This window comes from Narcine bancroftii, chromosome 13 (assembly GCF_036971445.1).
Source record: "Narcine bancroftii isolate sNarBan1 chromosome 13, sNarBan1.hap1, whole genome shotgun sequence".
Taxonomy (NCBI): Eukaryota; Metazoa; Chordata; class Chondrichthyes; order Torpediniformes; family Narcinidae; genus Narcine; species Narcine bancroftii.
This window is the reverse complement of record NC_091481.1, coordinates 86,362,192-86,382,829: the sequence shown is the minus strand read 5'-3', so window position 1 is coordinate 86,382,829 and position 20,638 is coordinate 86,362,192. Positions and strand designations below refer to the sequence as shown.

Below are 20,638 nucleotides of genomic sequence, written 5' to 3'. Positions count from 1 at the left end.
ATTTCCTCCTCTATTTTGATTGGTACATTTTTATTAATTAATATAGCTACACCTCTAGCTTTTGAATTATATGATGCTGCCGCTACGTGTCCTACCCAGTCTCTCTTTAATTTGTTAAGTTCCACTTCAGTTAGATACGTTTCCTGCACAACTGCTATATCTATTTTTTCCTTCATCAATAAATTTAGTAGCCTCTTCCTTTTAATTTGGTTATGTATTCCATTAATGTTTATAGTCATATAGTTCAACACGGCCATCTCATATCCTGTTTACACCTCATTTCTGCTCCCTCACCACCACCATCCCCCTTTTCCCCATTTTCCTCTCTCAGTTTTCCCTTTTTAAACTCAATGTATGACAACACTTTTAAAACATAAAATACTTCAACAACTCCCACATCTAATATTCCCTTAACCCCAAATATCCCCCCCTCTCTGAGTTGCCCCTTATCCCTTGCTGGGCAACCACAACTCCGCTTTCCATTTGGATTGCGATCCTGCTTGCAAGCGTCAACTGATTTCACAGTGACGGTTATTCTCTCCCACCCAACCCTCCCAGAAAACATTTTTAACACATATAACAAAGTTCTCCCTTTTTTTCCTCCTTCTTTCCTTCCTTTCTCTTTCCCTTCTTTAGTTCTTTACATATACATTGTTTTTACATCTTTATATATACTTTATCGCTGTAGTTCATTCTTGTTACATCTCTTCATCTCTCCTTCTGTCCTGCAAATGCTCTGCGAATTCTTGTGCTTCCTCCGGATCCGAGAACAATCTGTTTTGCTCCCCGGGGATAAATATTTTAAGCACAGCTGGATGTCTTAACATAAATTTATAATCTTTTTTCCATAGGATCGATTTTACTGTATTAAACTCCTTCCTCTTCTTTAAGATTTCAAAACTTATGTCTGGGTAAAAAAATATTTTTTAACCCTTGTATTCCTCTAATTTTATTCCTTGCCTGCTCCAGTATATTTTCTCTCGTCATATATCTCAAATGTTTTACTAAAGCAGATCTTGGTTTTTGCTGTGTCTGTGGTTTCGGAGCTAGTGTTCTGTGAGCCCTTTCTATTTCCATTCCTTCCTGCATTTCTGTCATTCCCAGGACCTTTGGGATCCATTCTTTTCTAAATTCCTTCATATCTGTGCTGTCTTCATCTTCCTTTAGGCCCACTATCTTTATGTTGTTTCGCCTACTATAATTTTCCAACATATCAATTTTCTGAGCTAACAACTCTTGTGTCTCTTTAATTTTTTTAATCAGTTTCCTCCAATTTTCCTCTTGTTCACTTCCATTTCTCCAGCCGTTTCTCGTTCTTCCACATTTTCTAATCTTTTCCCTATTTCTGCCATGACCAGCTCTAATCTATTCATTTTTTCTTCTGTACTTTTCATTTCACTAAATTCTAATGTCAACCATTCTTTTAATGCTCTCATTTGTTCTTGAAAAAAACCTTTATCTATATTCTGTCCATCTGTTTTACCTTCTATCTCTCTGTGAAGATCTTGGTCTTCTTCTTCCTCTTCTTCTGTGTCTGTACCTGTGTTTGTGTCTTCTTTGTATCTGTGTCTCTTCTGACTTTCCTGATGAGTCGCTTGTCTCACTTTGTCGGGTCCCTTCTTGCTTGGCCTCTTGCTGTTGGTCCTCTTCTTCTGAGCTGCTCATCTGTCGAGCCTCCTGCTGCTGCTCCTCTTTCCGTTCACCCCGTCGACTTTCTTTCTCACCTGGTACTTCACTCCCTCTCCTGCCGCTTTCCTCATCTTCCAGTTGAGAGCCCTGGTGTCGGGCATCCCTCAGCTGGTCGCGCCGTGGCTCCTCGGCTGAGCCCCCCTCCCGTCGGTGTTTTCCTTTACCTTAGCTTGCGCAGTTGCACACTTTTGTTTGGCTCAGAGAGCCATTTTTGCAGTCCACCGGTCGGGGGGGGGGGGGTCGCGACTCCGCAGGGCCGACACCAACCTCAGAGATCGGGCGCTCTTCGCCACCACGGCTCCCTGTTCCCTCGTGCAGGTATGGCCATTACCGGTGTCTTTTTTTCCCGTTGTTTTTACTTTTTCCTTCTTAGGTGCCATTGTCTTTCTCTTCTCTGCAACTTTATCTTTTATTTGTTATATTTTGTGTTTATTGAACTTTGTCTTTTCTTAACTTTTTTTCTTCTTTTCTGGAGAGGCCTGGTTCTACCATCACGTGACTCTCCCCTCTGGTGTGCTGAGGTTGAGAAGGATGTTGTATCCCCCTGACCAGCCAGTTAAAGAGTAATTAGGTGGGGGGGGGGGGGGGGGGGGCCTGGGTCGGGGTGACAACCCCATCCTCTTCCCAAAGGGCAGCGAGCAGAAAATCCCTGGGATTTGGTCAGTGATTGACAGGCGGGCGCTGTGGTCCTCCCGCCAGGGGTGGCGCTGCGGCTCGGAGGCCGGCGCCTCGGATCGAAGGCGCCAGCCTTGCGGTTGTTGGCGCGGTGTGAGGGATGGCGGCGGCGCTGAGTAGCGGGGTCGCGTTCTGCAGGCGGGCGGTAGGGACGAGGACCGGAGGGGGAACCAGGGTGGAGGGTCGGGGAACGGAGAGGAGATGGGGGGGGAGGGCAGGGGGATCCTACCCGGGTGGGAGGCCCAGACCAGACGGGACGTCGCTCAACCCGGCCCAGCAAATCGCAGCCCTGCTCATTAGCATGGCCCCGCCCCTCTTTGAGCCACGCCCCTCTCGTAGACCCGCCTCTTCCCAGGTCCTCATCGCCCTGTCCTTTCTGGGCTTCGCCCCCGGTGCAGTTGATCCCAGGTCCTCATTATCATAGCCCCACCCCTTTTTCATAGCCCCGCCTATCGTGCCCCCGCCCCTCCCACTGACCAATCATAGCCTCACCTCGTCTCATGGTCCTTCGCTCTGCCCAGCCAATCTCCTGAGACCTGCCCTGCCCATCCTGATCTAGCCCCGCCTCACACACTAGCCCTCCAATCAGAGCTTGGCTCTCCCACTGCCCCGCCCATCCCAGCCCTGGCCTCAGGTCCACACTCCTTGGCACTTTGTCTGTGCCCCTCATCGCCGTAAGCCCCTTTCCACTGTGTTGAGGGGGACATGGAAACCGCTGGGGGCCAGGGACCCTCCAGCCGGCCCTGCCGTTCATCATGCTCGTCGGCTCATCTCGTGCGCCCATCTCCCGTCCTTTCCTGATCGTCCCAACCTCCTCCGCATCCCCTGTGATCGCACTTCCACAGCCCGCCAGCATGGAGAGGTCAGAGCTCATTCCCGTTACAAGGACAAGATCCACACACCTCACTTCTGTAACTGTGACCCCTCCATTCCAGGTTTTAATAAGGCCACTTCTCCTATTACTAACACGGAACATTTCTTTGGCTGCTTGTGATGGGATCCCCCTCCCATCCCAGGAGTTCTCCCCATCAGTCTCTGCTAGTCCACCTGAATGGTGGCTGTGTTATTGACCAGTACTGATGGAGTGGTGGCTCTCATTAGCTACTGTGGAGGAGTTGGAGGCAGTCTTTTGTTCCTCGGCTCCCACGTGCAGCAAGGAGAGGATTCCCCTTGTCCTCACCAACCATCCCACCAGCCTCCGTGTCCAAAATAGCCTCCTCTGCCATTGTTGCCACCTCCTACATGATTCTAAGAACAGACAGGGACCGTTTCCTCAGTGACTCCCTTGTCCACTCCTCCCTCCCCAGAGCCTACATCTCCGCCCTACCACCATTTGAGGGAGATGGGTTGGGGGGGGGGGTGGAACCTAACAGAAGCGGGAGAAGTCAATGTTAATGTCGTCTGGTGGAGAGTGCCCAGATGGAATATTAACTGTTGTTCCTCCAATTTGTTTCTCCTGCACGTTAGTGCATCACAGCGTCTGCAAACTTTTCTGTTTAACTCCATTTGTTGGGACTAACCCCGCGTTTCGTTGCTGGTCTGGCTGGGCGCTTTGTGGACGGACACTGCATTCAGCAAGTACTGGTTTTGAGCCCTCTGTTTAATCTGCCATGTTGCTAACTCATTGTTTGCGAATTCCAGATGAGAATCTACTGGGTGTGCGCACCACTCCGCTGCCAGGCGCACTCCATCTCCTCGCAGCCGAAGCAGGTTCACTGGGCGCAGCGTGGTCTACTGAAACTTTACGAACATTTCCACGATGTTGAAACCCTTTTCAATTGGATAACGGCATTGAGGAAGTGGAACCTAAGGAGGAAGAATGCGTATGTGTTATCGGTCAAGAGTGTGCTCTACTTCCTTCCCTCCTCCCTGCACCTTTTCATTCAGACGCCTGCCTGCTTTTTGCTCATTCAGCACCTTCCATAATGTTAGTCCCTGTGCTTCACAGTTTTAAATTTCAAACAATTCACATGAGATTAAAGTGCACATTCCAGATTTAATTTAAAGTTATTGGTGTACATTTTGGTTTGACCATGTAGAAATTGCAGTATGTCCCCCTTGTCTCTCATCACTCACTCTGGAAGTAACTTCCCTGACACATCACTGTGTGGGATGGGAACTATGCTGGTAGAATGAAAGTGAGGTACAGACAAGATAGGCCGAAGGGCTTGTTTCTGTGCTGCAGTCGTGGGTGAAGGGTGGATGTCATTGGAGCTGAATGTCCCAGGATACACAGGGTGTGGAAAGGATAGGCAGGTGGCTCTGTTGGTGAGGAACAACATTACCTCATTAGAAAGAGGTGAAAGGATCAGAAGATTGAGAATCACTGTGGGCGGAGTTCAGAAATGGCAAGGGTAACAGGCCCTTCTGGCCCACGAGCCCGTGTCACCCAAATACACTAATTAATCTACAAACCCTTGTATGTTTTTGGAAAGTGGGAGGAAACCCATGCAGACACAGGGAGAACGTGCAAACTCCTTATGGAACAGCGTTGCGCTAACCATGCTGCCCATTTCTGTGGCGGTTGGCGTGCGTCAGTTCACTGGGAACCTTGGGTGCATTTCTGAGGTGAGTGAAGGCAAAAAGTGGTGGGATGGGACTAACTGGATTCCTCGCTCAATGAGCAATGTGGCCATGAGGTTCCAGAGTGACTCTCTTCTGTACTGCATTGTGCTACACTGCCAACGGCATTCTGTTAACCCAGCCCTCCTTCTTGTTCCAGGTTCTATGGGTACACGCAGAAAATGTACGGCATTGACATTGCAGCAGCATTCTACATCTTGAGCCAGAAAGGTGCTGTGTGGTAGGTGGTGTCATAATCCTTGCTGTGTGGTGGACGCGCAGATTTATTTATTTATTTTCAACAAAACTATATATACAATTACAGAGAATAAACTACGTTTACAATCGAGTAAATCAATAGCACCCTTTAATACATGCACTTTACATTTCAAATTAAAATCCCGTTGTTACTGTTTACAATGCACTCGATCCCCTGGGGAACCCACTGTTCCCGGAATTTGACAACTATCCCCTTGGACACTGCGTGCTCCCGCTCCAACACTGCATGGGCCTGGACATAACCCCGAAAGAGAGGCAGGCAGTCGGCTCGCCCGCACCCTTGACTGGCCGCCTCTTCGACCCATGAATAGCTGGCTTGGCCAGGCCCAACGACAACCCCAGAAGGAGATCCTCTGTGTGCCCGATTCTTCCCCCCACCCCAGGTAGATCAAGAGTGTGGGGCTGAAGTGCAGCCAGAGTCAACCTGCTGGTTAAGGCAGAGTGTCACATCCGCTGTGAGTGAAGGATCGGAAAACTCCACCCAGAAGGATACGTTTGGTTCATCCTTTCTCTGCCAGGTCAAGGACTGCACAGGTGGCGAAAATGTTTTTAATTTAGACATACTGCACGATAACAAGCCCTTCTGACCCACAAGCCAGTGCCGCGCAATTAACCTACAAACCACGTATATTTTTGAAAGGTGCGAGGAAATCTGAGGAAACCCATGCAGGTCACGGGGAAAGCATATACACACAGCAAAACCACAAGGCTGGAGAAACTCAGCAGGACGGGGTCCTTTATGTAGCAAAGATAAAGATACAGAACCAAAGTTTCAGGCTTGAGCTCTTCATTAAGGTAAGTGCCTGCCTTTGCTCATACCTTGATGAAGGGCTCAAGCTGGTTATATATCTATCTTGGTGTATAAAGGACACTGTTTGACCTGCTGACTTTCTCCAGCCAAGTGTCTGCAGACTTGCTTGTTTCACCTTATAGACAGCAGTGGATGTGTACCCGAGTCGCTGATGCTGCTTCTCCTCTGTCCCTGGCCGAGCGAACCAAGGGTGATGTGAGCCCAGGTTCGATCCTGTCCTCTGCTGCCCTCAGCAGGTCATTCAGCATCCATGGGGTAACCAACGTTTCTGGCCTGGGCCCTTGATCAGGTACGAGCAAGAAACGGGCAGGTGCCTCTCACCTGTTAGCCTGTGCTCCTCCCCCCCATCTATTTATTTAGGTGCCTGCCTGCTCTTTGCTCATATCTTGACGAAGGGCTCAGGTCTAAAACGATGGCTGCCAAGCATGAACTGCTGAGTTTCTCCAGCATGTTTGTGTGTTGCACTTGACCCTAGCATCTGTAAAAAAAAACTACTCCACATACACATATAAATAAAGAAAGAAATGTAAACAAGCTGACTGTGCAGTACAGAAAGGGGAAAAAAAATCAATTAAAGCAAAAGTCCGAGTCCTTAAATGAGCCCCTGATTGAGTTTGTCGTTGAGGAGTCTGATGGTGGAGGGGGAGCAGCTATCCCTGAAACTGATGGCATTGATTCCTCTTTCCTGATGGCAGCAGTGAGAACAGAGTGTGTGCTGGGTGGTGTGGATCCTTGATGATCGCTGCTGCTATGACGGCAACATTCCCTGTAGATGTTCTCGATGATGGGGAGGGTTTTATCTGTGATGTCTTGGGGTGCGTGCACTACCTTTTGTAAGGCTTTTCGCTCGAGGACATTGGTGTCCCCATACCAGACTTTCCTGTTGAACAGCCCATGTGCCAGTTTCCTCTCACTTCCCAAAGACACACAGGCCACTATAAATTGCCCAAAACACATAGGGATGGAAGCGGGAGAGGTGCGATTTAGGGAGAATTGATGGGAATTTGGGACAAATGAAATGGTATGAGTGTAAATGGGTGGGTGATGGTCAGTATAGTCTCACTGGGTCAAAGGGCCTGGCTCCAAAAAGCAAATGCTCTGATGAGCATTAACTCCAGCACGGAATACCCAATGGGCCATTTCAGTGCTTTACAGCAAGGAAACAGACTCTTCTGCCCAATTTGCCACACGAGTCCCACCTGCCAGGTTGCAGACTGCACACTTGCCTCTCCGGAGTCAGTGCTAGTGGGAAGCGTGCGTGCCAGAGGGATTCATTCCGGAATGTTCTGCTGTCTGTATTGCGGGCTCAGCTCAGCTTGATTCTGATCACTTTGTTCCGCAGCTTTGCAGGGAAGGACGAGTGGATAAGGCCAAACAAAAGGGGCAAATTCAGCTGGGATTTCCTCAACTTCCGGGAGGTCCCAGTGGAAGCGGTCGACGCCAGTGGCACCTCCATAAACTACAATGGTTTGGAGAACTTGCGTGAGTGACATTGGGAACATCGGCTACTCAGTAATTCCCAGCCTAGCTTCCCTGATGAGATCTCATGGGGGTCTCGACGGGAGGACATTTTCTGGTGGGAGAGCCCAGAAACGCCTATAATTTTGGCCCATTTAAGGCAGCAAAATGGTGATTTGTTTTCTATCTCTGAGCTTCTTGAGTCTACAGGACTCCACGGAGACTTTGAAGCCGAGATAGACAGTCTTAAAAACATAAGAAACAGGAGCAGGAGGCAGCCATTTGCCCCGTCGAGTCTGCTTGCCAACCAATGAGATCATGGCTGATCTGATAATTGGCTAATCTCCACCTACCTGCCTTTTCCCCATGTCCCTTAATGCCCTACTATGTAAAAATCTATCCAACCTTGTCTTAAATATATTTGCTGAAGTCGTCTCCATTGCTTCAAAGGGCAGAAAAGTCCAAGATGAATTCACAAACCCATTCAAGGGTTAAACGAAGTGGCCACATGAAAATAAACCAAGTAGAAATCTGTCCTATTTTCCAAAAAGACAGGAAAGTGCTCTTCTTATTTCAAAACCCACCGATTCTGTGTTCCCTTTTATTCCAGGAGTAACACAAAACAGCACCAATTCTGGTTACTGTAATTCAACCCTGTCTTTCACAAGGTTTCAATTCCTGTCACAGGGGTTTTGACTTCTGTACTCTCCAAACTGAACTCTTCCAAAACTGAAACTGAAAATGTCTGAATACAGTAATATATTTCTCCAAATCATGTGACCGTTACATTATCACTGAGCTGAATCCCAATTCTTGTAAACTACATGACCATCAGTTTTATTTCCACCGAAATTCTGTTCCTTTTTCAAAACAACTCCACCCATATCCATAACATCCTCTGATCTCATCTCTGTTCAAGAGGCTTAAGTGGCTTTGATGGTTTTCTATAAATGTGCTGTGACCTGTGTGTGACCCTGTACCAACCCACAGCTGACAATAAGAATACAGATACAGTATTTTAACTATAAATTATTTTATTAAGACATTTTTATGAAATAAATATAGTTTAACATTAAATTAAAGGTTAACTCAAATCCGTTACAGTGCGGTAGAGGTTCTGCAGAGTATGTTTAGGGAGTTAGGAAAGACACTGAAGAGCAAGACCTCCAAGGTGGACAACTCCAGATTGCTCCCGGTGCCACGAGTTAGGTCAAAACAGGAAGATGGTGCAGACAAATGTGTGGCTGAGGGGGTAGGGTTTCAAGTTCTTGGATCATTGGAACCTTTTCCGGGGAAGGGTGACCTGTGCAAGAGGGACGGGATGCACCTGAGCTCAAGGGGAATCAGTATCCTGACAGGGAGGTTTCCTAATGCTGTTGGGGTGGGGGAAAAGGGTTTATCTAGGTTCACCAGGGGCTGGGAACCAAAGGGAAGATGCAAAGGGAGAGGCGGTTGGCACAGATAGGGACAGCTGGTAGGGGGTTTGTGTGGAAGGACAAGTAGATAGAGCAAAGTTGGGGATGTATTGCAATGCAACAGGTACACAGAGTTGAATGAAACAAATAAAGGGCTAAAGGTTTTGTATTTAAATGCACGCAGCGTAAGGAATAAAGTGGATGACCTTGTAGTCCAGCTACAGATTGGCAGGTCTGATCAAGCAGTCGTGGGTGAAGGATGGATGACATTGGAACTGAATGTCCCAGGATACACAGGGTGTGGAAAGGATAGGCAGGTGGCTCTGTTGGTGAGGAACAACATTACCTCATTAGAAAGAGGTGACAGGATCAGAAGATTGAGAATCACTGCGGGCGGAGTTCAGAAATGGCAAGGGTAAAAGGACATTGTTGGCTGTTATATACAGACCTCCAAACAGTATCTGGAACGTGGACAACAAATTCCAACAGATAGAAAAGGCATGTCAGAAGGGAATGTTATGGTCGTCATGGGGGATTTTAACATACAAGTATATTGGGGAAATCAGGTTGGGACAGGATCTCGAGAGAGAGGTTTTGTAGAAAGCCAACGGGATGGATTTTAAGAGCAGCTTGTTGACTAGCCCACTAGGGGATGGGCTGTTCTGGATTGGGTGTTGAGCTATTCTGGATTGGGTGTTGAGTAATGCACCTGAGATAATTAGTGAGGTTAGAGTAAAGGAACCATTAGGAGGCTGGAATCACAATATGATTGAGCCCAATTTGAGATTTAACAAGGAGAAACAAATGTCAGATGTATCGGTGTTTCAGTGGGGATTACAGCGACGAGAGAGAGGAACTGGCCAAGGGGCAGAGAAATGAGGAAGGTGCAGGATAAATCCAGACCAAAAATGAGGAAATATTCCAATGGGAAAATGTCACAACTGTGGCTGACGAAGGACGTCAAAGCCAACGTGAAAGCAAAAGAAAGGCTTTCAAGGATGCAAATATTAGTGGGGAGGTAGAGGAGTGGGAAATTCTTTAAAAACTTACAGAAGGTAACTAGAAAACTCAAAAAGGGGAAAGATGAAGTATGAATGTAGGCAAATAATATCAGAGGGTACAAAAAGCTTCTTCAATGTATAAATAGTAAAAGAGAGCCAAGAGTATGTATAGAACCACAAGAAAATGATGCCGGTGAAATAAAATAATGGGAGACAAGGAGGTGGCAGAGGAACTAAACGAGTATTTTGCATCACTGTGGAAGACACGAGCCGTGTGCCAGATGTCGAAAAGAGGAGCCCAAAACTGCTCACAATACACTGAGTGAGTTCTCACCACTGCCTGATAGAGCCCCACCATCTCATCCCGGCTTTTACATTCCTCTTGAAATAAACGCCAGCATCGTATTTGCCTTCTTCACCACCAACTCAACCTGCAGGTTTACCTTCAAGGATTCCAGCCCGAGGACTCCCAGGTCCCTTTGAATCTGGGAATTTTCAATTTTCGCCCCATTTAGAAAATAGCCTGCCTGTTTATTTTTTTCTACCTTACATTTTCTGATGGCCATCCTCCTAATCTGTCTAAGTCCTTCTGCAGCCTCTGTGGTTTCTCAACACTACCTTGCAGACAATGTTGGATTCGAACTCGCTGTGATAGCAGTGTGCTCACCCAAATCCGCTTATCTTCCCGTGAAATGGCATGGCAGATCCTGCTGTGTGGTCTAAATGCTACTGCTTTTAACTGGTGTGCTTTGTGGTCCCAATAGTGTGCCTGAAGGAGCTGAGGTACCTGAGCCTGAACAACTGCCCCCACATTGACGACTGGTGTTTGAGCCGGCTGCACGTGTTTGCGGACTCCCTCGTGGAACTGAGTCTGGCGGGCTGCCCCAGGGTCACGGAGCGAGGCCTGGCCTCGCTGCATCATCTGAGGTGAGTCAGAGGCAACCGGTCACGGCCGCGATGGTCTCGTTTGCCACAGGGCGCCCCTCCTTGCTGCCACCCTGATGGCCAGCCTCGCCGCTCAATGACCAGGTCGCAGGTTCCGCTCCCAGTCCGGAGACCCTGGTGCACAATTCAGGCCGATGTAACACGTGCAAACCTCGCATAGGTGCTAGTTTCTATAACCCATTCCAACAGTTAGAACACAGAACAGACCAGCACAGTACAGGCCCTTCAGCCCACGATATCTACAAACCTACTCAACAAATTTGACCCTTCCCTCCCTCACACCCACAACCCTCTATTTTTCTTTCATCCACGTGCCTGTCTAAGAGCCTTTTGAATGTCCCTGTTGTACCAGTCTCCACCACCATCCCTGACAATGCATTTCAGGCACCCACCATCCTGTGTTTAAAAAAAACCTTAACTCTGACATCTCCCCTAAACTTTCCTCCCTTCACATAGCAGAGATGTCCTCTGGTAATCACTGTGGTTGCTGTAGAAAAAAGGTGCTGGCTGTCCACCCTATCTCTTCCTCACACCTTCGTCACTCCAGTGTTTCCATAGAACCATAGAACATTACAGCACAAGAAACAGGCCCTTTAGCCCTTCTAGTCTATTGTTCTGCCAAGTCCCACTGACCTGCACCCAGTCCATAGCCCTCCATCCCCTCCCATCCATTTATTGATCCATTTTATTTTAAAACTCCAGATTGAATCTGCATTCATCACATCAGATGGCAGCTCATTCCACACTCCTACCGCTCTCTTGAGTGAAAAACCTTCCCCTAATGTCCCCCTTGTACCTCTCCCCTTTCAGCCTATGACCTTTTGTATTTAACTCCCCCAATCGGTGGAAACATCCTACTCACGTCTACTCCGTCTATGCCTCTCATAATCTTATAAACCTCGATCAAGTCTCCCCATCATTCTTCCTCGTCCCAAGGTCATTTATAAAAATCACTAAGAGTAAGGGTCCTAGAACAGATCCCTGAACAGCACCACTGGTCACTGACCTCCATGCAGAAAATTGCCTGTCTACAACCACTCTTTACCTTCTGTGGTCAAGCCAGTTCCAGATCCACAGATCGCGTCCCCTTGGATCCCTTGCCTCCTCACTTTCTCGGCTTTACTGAACATGTTCCATTATCTTTGCTTCATAAAGAATGCTTGCTTGACTTGCATTTCTGTACAAACCGCAATCACAACATTTACATCATTGTTTAACTGCATTTACGACACAGAAGGAGGCTGCTTGATGCATTGCTTCTTTGTTAAAAGGGTTACACCTTCCAACATCCCCAACACCCTCCCTAGCCCTTTCAATGACATCTCCAGGTGTTTTCGTTTGTGGAACGCACATTGCAGCGCAAAATGGACCAACCTATTTTAATCTACTCCAACCAGACGGCATTGACAGCGACTTCTCCATTTTCTATTAACCCCCCTCCCCCGAGTCTTCCGTCTATTTTCCTCCAACTCCCCCCTTCCCTCTTCCCCATCACCTCAGCTTTTCTCTATTCTGCCCTCCCACCTATGAACTGACTTGTTAGTCTGTGCTCCTCCCACCTGTCCTTCCTCTTGTCCTCCCATGGTTGGCGCCGAGGGGAGTCTCCTTGTGAGGCGATGTGCCCCCATACGCTCGCAGCCATCGCTCGACATCAGACTTTCCCCCTCTCGTGTCACTAGCGTGCACCAAGTACCACTGGTGTCCAGCTTGACGCGCCAGTGACTCTCCACACAATAAAAGCAGCGCTTTCGACTGCTACGTCAGAGGGACGGAGAAGGTTTACATCCACTCGGCAGGTGGGCCACCACCAGTGGCACCCCTCCACCCCCTCCTGCTGAGCGAGTTCACGACTGTCGGACTGTGCCCCACCTAGTTACCCTAACGCCCTCCTCTAACACTCGTCTAGCACCAACCCTGTCCTACCCCTTCAACATTTTATTCAGGTGTCTACCTGCTTTTTGCTCATACCTTGACCCAGGCCTGACACATTGGTTCCCCTTTACTTCCTGTGGATGCTGCGTGACCTGCTCAGTTTCTCCGGCACGTCTGTGTGTTGCTCCATGTCAATCTAACACCTTGCCCCCCCTCACAGCCCAGAACCCTCCCAATTTCATAGAAATGCCACGAGAGAGTTCCACACCAAAGTCTGCAGATGCCGTGATTGTAGTAAAAACACATTTCTGTGTATTCAATGGAATGGAGTGTTCTGTCTGTGTCTCCCCAAGACAGTTTCCTCTGGGTGAGGACCCCTCTTTTCTCACCTCCCCTCTGATCCATCTACAAATTGCATGAAATCCATCCCCTCTCTGATTTTTGACCCTTGTGGTCCAGGAAACATTCCTTCCAGTCTACTATCTAATTGGTTAAATCTCCCCATGGCCTCCTCTGTTCAAAGGAAAATAACTTGAGTGCATCTAATTTTCCCTTACAATTGCACTTTTCCTGCCCTGGCAACATCCAGTGAATCCCTACATCATCCTCACTCCTGCATTGTGGTGGCACTCGAGCTTGGTTTGACTGGTGTGGAATTCAGTACTTTATATACAAGATTCAGTTTATTATCATGTATTGAAGACAGTGCAGTATTGCATGGAACCTGCTGTCATCTGCCGTAAGGCAAGCAGGTTCACCATCGGCAGAAATTGTCTGAAGCGCCCCTTACAGTCAGAATAAGAGAAGCAGAGTCGTGTGACCCCCCCCACCACCCCCCAGAGTCACTGAGTGACTGAGGATTCACTTCCAGCGCTTCCGCAGCCACACGGCGTCCAGTCCAATCCCTTAGTGCCTGAGCTCCAGATCCGAACCTCCGACACGGTCAGGACAGCTTCAGTGCCCTCGCCACCCTCTCCCATCCCTGATCCGATACCTGTTACCCCTTTAGCCAGTCTCCAGCACACTGCAGCCAGATAGAGCTGGCTATTATCCTGGGAGAATTTTGTAAGTGACCAGCTGTATTTCCACTTCAATCTGTGTGGGGTGGGGGGAAGGGGGAGCTAAGGTTTGGGCAGCTTTCTTCTGGGTTACCCTCCTTTATCTGCGCTCTCAAAGCGCAGTGTGAAGGCCGACAGATAATCCATCTTATTCATGTTCACATTTATCGTCATATATACCAAGATGCAGTGATAGAATATTCCAGCATAGTACAGGCCTTTTGGCCCACAATGTTGTAGCAACCCACATAAAACTACTCAATGAAACAGGATGCAATGTTAGTGTAGCAGTTAATGCAGCACCATTACATCCTTAGCGACCCATCGCTATCTGTAAGGAGTTTGTTTGCTCTCCCTGTGTCTGCGTGGTGTTACGGAGTCCAGAGGACCCCAAAAACCAGCAGTAATAGATATTCACCACAACACAGGGTCACTTTAACAAAAGTTGTTTTTAATTATATTTGAACAAGAAGACAGAATTAAACTTTAACTTATTACTTAACCTACCTAACTACTTAATCCCCCCTCTAATACTAAGCGCAGGTGTGTGTATTGTATATTTAAGATTAGAAAAGTTCTTTGGATCACTGTTCAATCTCACCGGTTGCAGGCAATTCTTATACTGTGCACAGAAGTTAGCATTAACAAAGTTCACCAGACTTTGGTGCTTAACAGGCAAATGATTACCACTCAGGATTGTTCTTCAACAAGTTTTCAGAGAGAGATTCCTTTTCCAGGACGACCGCAACTGATTCCTTCTCAATCAGACTTGCTGACAAAACTTGCCCCCTTCAGGGTTCTCCAGATGATCCTCTTTCTTTCAGGTCACCTTTCATACTGCCAGTCTTCTCCTTTGACCAGGCAGCCTTCCAAAGTTTGCCAGCTTGTCCCTCTTGAGCAGATTTCTGTTTCTCTCCTATCTGTTTTCACTCCCTCCCTCTCTGAGAGCAATTCTCCTCTACCTGCAAAGATCACAAGCTCTCCCAGGCAAGCTGCTGTCGATACTTTGTCGCCTCCTGCAAAAAGCATTCTGCAAAAGTCCTGCAAATATTCTGTGTTTTAAAATGTTTGTGTGCAACCTGCTCTAACAATTCCTCCCAAACCACCTCTAAATACTCTGTCATGGTGGGTTTCCTCCCACCCTTCAAAATGTACTGGGTTGTAGGTCAATTGGGTGTATTTTAACAGCATGAGCTCATGGGCTGGAAGGGCCTGTTCCTGTGCTGTACATCTAAAAAAAAAATCTAAATCTTCCCTACCTCACACCATAACCCTCTATTTTTGTTATATCCGTGTGCCTATCTAAGTGTTTTGTAAAAAATCTCCCTATTGTACCAGTCTCTGGCAATGCATACCTGACACCCACTACTCACTGGGTTAAAAAAAAACTTACCCTGACATGTCCCCTAAACCTTCCTCCCCTCACCTTGTACAGACGCCCTCTGGAGTTTTCTCACCCCAGGAGAAATGCGCTAGCTGTCCACCCTATCTGGTAGACCTCCATTAAGTTGCTCTTGTCCTTCTTTGCTCCAAAGAGAAAGGTCCCAGCTCTGATAACCTTGCCTCATAAGACATGTTCTCCAATTCAGGCAACATCCTGATCAATCTCCAATCCAGGCCACGTCGTGGTCAATCTCCTCTGCACCTTTTCCATTGCTTCCACATCCTTCCTGAAGTGAGGTGACCAGAATTGAACCCAATATTCCTAGAGTGTAAGAGTTTGTTTTGAGAGCAGACCAGTTAGACATCTCGTGCATAGTCCATCAAGGGAGGCACAGTGCCAAAGTGCAAGATTCATGGAGAGGGAGGAGCTGGGTCGGAGTAAATGCGGCATTATTCTACTATTTTGGTGTAAACCACAGGAAATCTTTGAGGTTGTCCCAAGAGATCTTTTACTCCAATCAGGCAGCGAAGATGGATGCCAAATTTGACATTTAAATTTAGACATACAGCTTGATAACAGGCTCTTTCACCTCATGAGCCAGTGCTGCCCAATTACACACAATTAACTTATATCGTACACTTAAGGGTGGGAGGAAACCGGAGTCCCTGGGGAAAGCCCACACAGGGGCGGGGGGGGAGGGGTTGGAGAATGTACAAACTCCTTACAGACAGCACTGGATTTGAACCCAGGGCGCTGGCACTCTAACAATGTCGTACTAACCCTGCAGCACTCCAAAAGATGGCACCTCCAATAGCCCAGCTCTTTGTCCGTGTGTGCTGTCCACGTCTCTGGACTGAGCATCGGAATGTGCAATGTTCCGACCCCACTGAACCGCTGTCCCCACACTTGCCAACAGTCTCTGGGCATCTGCTGATGGTGGGAGGTGGCCTCCTCTACCGCCCTCTACGAGGCATCAGTCCTCCTGCTGACCATCGTCTCCTTTGCTCAGGAACCTAAAGCTTCTGGATCTCTCCGATCTCCCCTCGGTGGAAAACCAAGGGCTGGTGAGGATTCTGCTGGAGGAGATTCTTCCCGAGTGCACGGTTGTGGGGATCGAATACGAAGATGGATTGTTTGGGCAGCCCTTCCAAGGACAGGACGGTTCCGCTCCTCCTCCCAGCTAGGGATCGGGTTGGCGGGAGCTTCCCTGACCAAAAATCCAGCAGACCTCTTGGTAGAAGTTTTGCCATCTCCTCACCCTGTTTCTCAACACCACCCTGACTGACGCCAGTGATGTTCTCATTGTCACCCCAAGAAGGAAGATCAGAAACAGCTGGTGGTAACTTGGTTCTTTGAAGTGGAGTGACTTCCAGACCAACGAGAAGATACCTTGAAGTATTGACCATCTGTGCACTAACCCTGAATCACAGAAAACCTCATTTGCAGAACTTAATCAGCAGGCGTTGGTTTTCCATTTCTGTCTGCCCTTAGCTTGTCCAATCACTTGTTTCAGCTGTCAAAACAAGCAGTTTATGGAACATTCCAGCACAGAACAGGCCCTTCAGCTCACAACATTGTGCTCTCCTTTGTAAACATACTCCATGACCATCTAATCTTTTCCCCAACTCACACCCTCTATTACACACAGGCACTGAAAACTCTCTTGATGCATTTTAAAAGTTCCACCTAGTCGGCTGTATTCCTGAGATAACACTGAGAAATGCAGCGTAGGATCAGGCCCTATGGTTCAAAATGTTCATACCAATCAAACTGCTCTCCCCGAAGTTCAAGTTTATTTATCATCCCATTGTACAAGTACAACCTGACGAAACAGCGTTCTCTGGTCCTAAGTGCAACCCACTGCAAACTCACTGACAAATGATCCATTTGCAAACCACAAATATGCAGAGATCCAAATAAATATATACAGTAATTGGTAAATAATTGAGTCACAGAGGGTGTGTACAAGTTGTTCAGCAGTTTCCCTGCCCGAGGGAAGAAGCTGATCCTCAGCTTGGTGGGGCTGGCTCTGATCCTCCTGGATCTCTTCCCCGACGGGAGCAGCTGAAAGATGCTGTGGGCAAGGTGGAAGGGGACCTCAATGATTTTGTGCGCCATCTTCAGACAACGAAACTGATGGAGGGGGGGGGGGGAGGAAGACTGCAGTGATTCTTTCTTTTATGGTCCTGTGGATTGACCTCCAATCCGGTGCTCTGCAGCAACTGTACCTACACTGCAATGCAGCCGGCCAGGACGCTCTTGATGTAGAGCACCGGTAGAAAGTTGACAGGGTGAAGACTGGCAATCTTGCTTGCCTCTGTCTAATCAGGAAGTGCAGTCGCTGTTGTGCCTTCCTGATGAGGGAGGAGATGTTTTATGTCCAGGATAGGTCACTACTTTAGAGGACTCTTGCTCTCTCTCCACTACTAAGATATTGATGTGTAGTGGAGGGTGGTCGACTATGGACCTCCTGAAGTCTGCAATCATCTGCTTTGTCTTGTCCACATTGAGGAGTGAATTTGTGGAAATCTCTGACCAGGGAAGCAGTGGAGGCACCTCATTAAATACAATAGGGGAATTAGGGGCTATGGGGAACAGGCGGGTGGGTGGGCTGAGCTGAGTCCCTGGCCAGATCAGTTGCGAACTTATTGAACAGCGGAGTAGGCTCAATGGGCTGGTTGGGTGACTCCTGCACCTATTTTATTCGCCCTTGTGTAATTGACACCATCTGCCTGTTCATGGAATGTAAGCCTCTGCTCCCTGTCTGTTGATGTCCCTCACTGAATGCCGTCCTATCTGCTTCCAGCCCCTCCCTCCCGGCCACCTGTTCCAGACACCCACCATTCTGTAATAACAAACAGCCCACCCATCCCCCTGCTCACCTTAAACCCCTACCCTTAACATTTCCATCCTGAGAGAGATCCTGTCTGTGCTTTTCTTGATTTTATCTACAGGGTGCCCCCAGATATGAACACCAGAATTAAAATATACTACATATCGATGAGCGCGCAGGTGATTAAATTAAAAATTACAACCTATGTACATGCTTTCGCTCTGGAGAACGGAGTTAGTTTTCTTCCTCCACCTTGAGTAACTATTATTTCTTGTGGAGTGAAACACAAAGGTCTGCAGATGCTATTGATTGTGGTTAAAAAAAAACACAGAAATGCTGGAGGAACTGAGCCGGTTTCACAGCATCCATAAGTGGTAAAGATAGATAACTGATGTCCTGGGCCTGAGCCCTTCCTCAGGGTTGGCGTAGAAAGAAAGTGGGTGCCTGAATTAAAAGAAAGGGCAGGGGGAGGAGTGCAGATGTTAATTGGATATGGAAAGGTGAGAATGGATCAAGGTGAGGGATGGCTCTGTCAATGCGGAGCTGGGGAAAGGAGACAGAAAATGGGGGAGAGAGAGAGAGCTGTAGAAATCAGAACTTAGTGTCATAAACACGTCATGAAATTTGTTGTTTTGCAACAGCATTATTGTGAATTACAGTTGGCAAGAATTGATATAGAGATTATATTTCCAAATAGTGAATAAATTAATGCAAAATGAAGAGAAAGAAGTGAGGCCGTGTCTGTGGTTCATTTACCATTCAGGAATCTGATGGCAGAGGGGAAGAAGCTGTCCTTGTGCCGCTGAAAGCTTGACTTTCGGCTCCTGTACCTCCTTCAGTGTGCAGAGAGCATGGCCTGGGTGGCGGGGGTCCTTGAGAATAGAAGCTGCTTTCTTGAGACAACGCCTCGTGGAAATGTCCTCGAATAGGGACTGATGCCCATGATGGTGCTGGCCGAGTTCACAACTCTCTGTCGCCTTTTCCTGCCTTAAGAGTTGGTGCATCTGAGGACAGAGATGTAACCGGTCCGAATGGTCTCCACGGTCCACCTGTAGAAATTTTCAAGAATCTTTAGTGACCTACTGAATCTCCTCAAACTTGCGGGCTAGTCACTGGCGTGCCTTCTTCATGAATGCATTAACATGGAGACCCAAGGACAGATCTTCAAAGATGTTGACCCCCAGAAATTTGAGGTTCTTAGACCTTGATGAGGTCACTGGAGCGAGAATGGAGACTTAGGGATGGATGGGGAGGGGGGCTAATGGAAACCGGAGAAGACAACACTAATGCCATCTGGTTAGAGGGTGCCTGGATGGAATACAAGGTATTGCTCGACTTTAATGCCATCTTCTCAAGTTACTGTACTGATGCCATTCATTGCATTGCTGTGGAGGTGCAGGTATGATACTGTGAGTATTGTGTCTTCTCTAACCAATCTGTAACAACACAACCCACTCATCATCGAGGGAGAGACTGAGAATGGTAGGAGTTCGGAACGAGTTGGTGAATGCAGGCTCAATTTTAACATTTAAAAAGAATTTGGACAGTTACCTAGATGGGAGGGGTATGGAGAGATATGGACTGGGAGCAGGGCAGTGGGACAAGGCAGAAAAACAGATTGGCACAGACTAGAAGGGCTGAAGGGCTTGTTTCTGCCCCGTAATGTTCTATCAGCTCATCCCCTGAGCCTTGAACACTCGGTGGTTCTCAACCTTTTTCTTTCCACTCACATACCACTGTAAGTAATCCCTCTGCCATCGGTGCTCTGTGATTAGTAAGCGATTGTTTAAGGTAGGAAGAGAAGGTTGAGAATCACTGATCTAGACCCAATTGTTAGTGAAATATTTTGCTTGAGAAAAATTGTCATTGGCCCATTTCATTTGGAGTTCTGAAACTGTGCACATAACGAGTCAATAAGGTACGATTAGGGGGACATCATGTGATGCTGTGGGGAGCACCACGCAACCTACCGACTCCCGAGGGATTGACTGAAAAAAGTGCACATTAAGCAAAGTTAAATTTACAAAAACTATTTTAAAGTGTTTAACAGAAGAAAAAGATGTGGCCAAAAAAATAAAAAGCTGCAAAAGTTACACCAAAAGAAAAATCGGAAGGAAAGAGAAGTCGGATCTACCTTATTGTTGAAGCAGGCCTGCTGAAACTGGTTGTGGATCTGCTGGTGAGGGCCCAATCGAAGGACCATGCTCTGGAGATCTCTTTGCGGCGTCTGGCAAAGATGGCGGGAGGTAATTCCAGTATCTTTAGCATTGAGGGGGGGATTATCTTTTTCTTTCTTTTTTATATTAATTACCTATAATGTGTTTATTCTGAATAATTTTGATATTTTTGGATTGCAGGTGATGACATTCAGGACCAAATTAACTTGTGGGAATCTTTCCTGGTTAGAAGTGATGGAAAGGAATTTTTTTAAAAGTATAGATAATGAAAATGAATAAAGCAGTTAAGATTTTGAATTTTAATATTAATGGGATTAACGGACACATAAAAAGAAAGAAAATCTTATATTAAACAATTGGGAGTAGATATTGCTTTTTTACAAGAGACTCATTTAATTGAGAAAGAACACTTGAAATTGAAAAAAGATTGGGTAGGTCAGGTAGTTTTTCTCTCCATTTAACTCTCAAGCTCGAGGAGT

General features: G+C 47.3%; 1 protein-coding gene across 2 annotated transcripts; it reads left to right on the top strand.

The window, feature by feature from the left end:
* The first annotated feature begins 2,396 nt into the window (after positions 1-2,396).
* Positions 2,397-20,002, top strand: dmac2 (distal membrane arm assembly component 2). Of its 2 annotated transcripts, none has more exons than XM_069907451.1 (6): positions 2,397-2,509; positions 4,006-4,187; positions 5,087-5,167; positions 7,359-7,498; positions 10,655-10,817; positions 15,937-16,150. In XM_069907451.1, exons 1-6 carry the CDS (start codon positions 2,465-2,467, stop codon positions 16,004-16,006), a joined length of 681 nt encoding a protein of 226 aa, XP_069763552.1. In that variant the 5' UTR covers positions 2,397-2,464; the 3' UTR covers positions 16,007-16,150. The 2 variants fall into 2 exon arrangements, with proteins under 2 accessions (XP_069763552.1, XP_069763551.1); XM_069907450.1 differs by lacking the exon at positions 15,937-16,150 and adding an exon at positions 16,159-20,002 and having other exon boundaries at positions 2,399-2,509.
* Positions 20,003-20,638: the final 636 nt, after the last annotated feature.

Coding starts and splice junctions, on each gene's coding strand:
- dmac2 (XM_069907450.1), top strand. CDS start 2,465: ATGGCGGCGGCGCTGAGTAGCGGGGTCGCGTTCTGCAGGCGGGCG. Junction 5,168..7,358: donor AGCCAGAAAGGTGCTGTGTG/GTAGGTGGTGTC, acceptor TTTGTTCCGCAG/CTTTGCAGGGAAGGACGAGT. Junction 7,499..10,654: donor CAATGGTTTGGAGAACTTGC/GTGAGTGACATT, acceptor TGGTCCCAATAG/TGTGCCTGAAGGAGCTGAGG.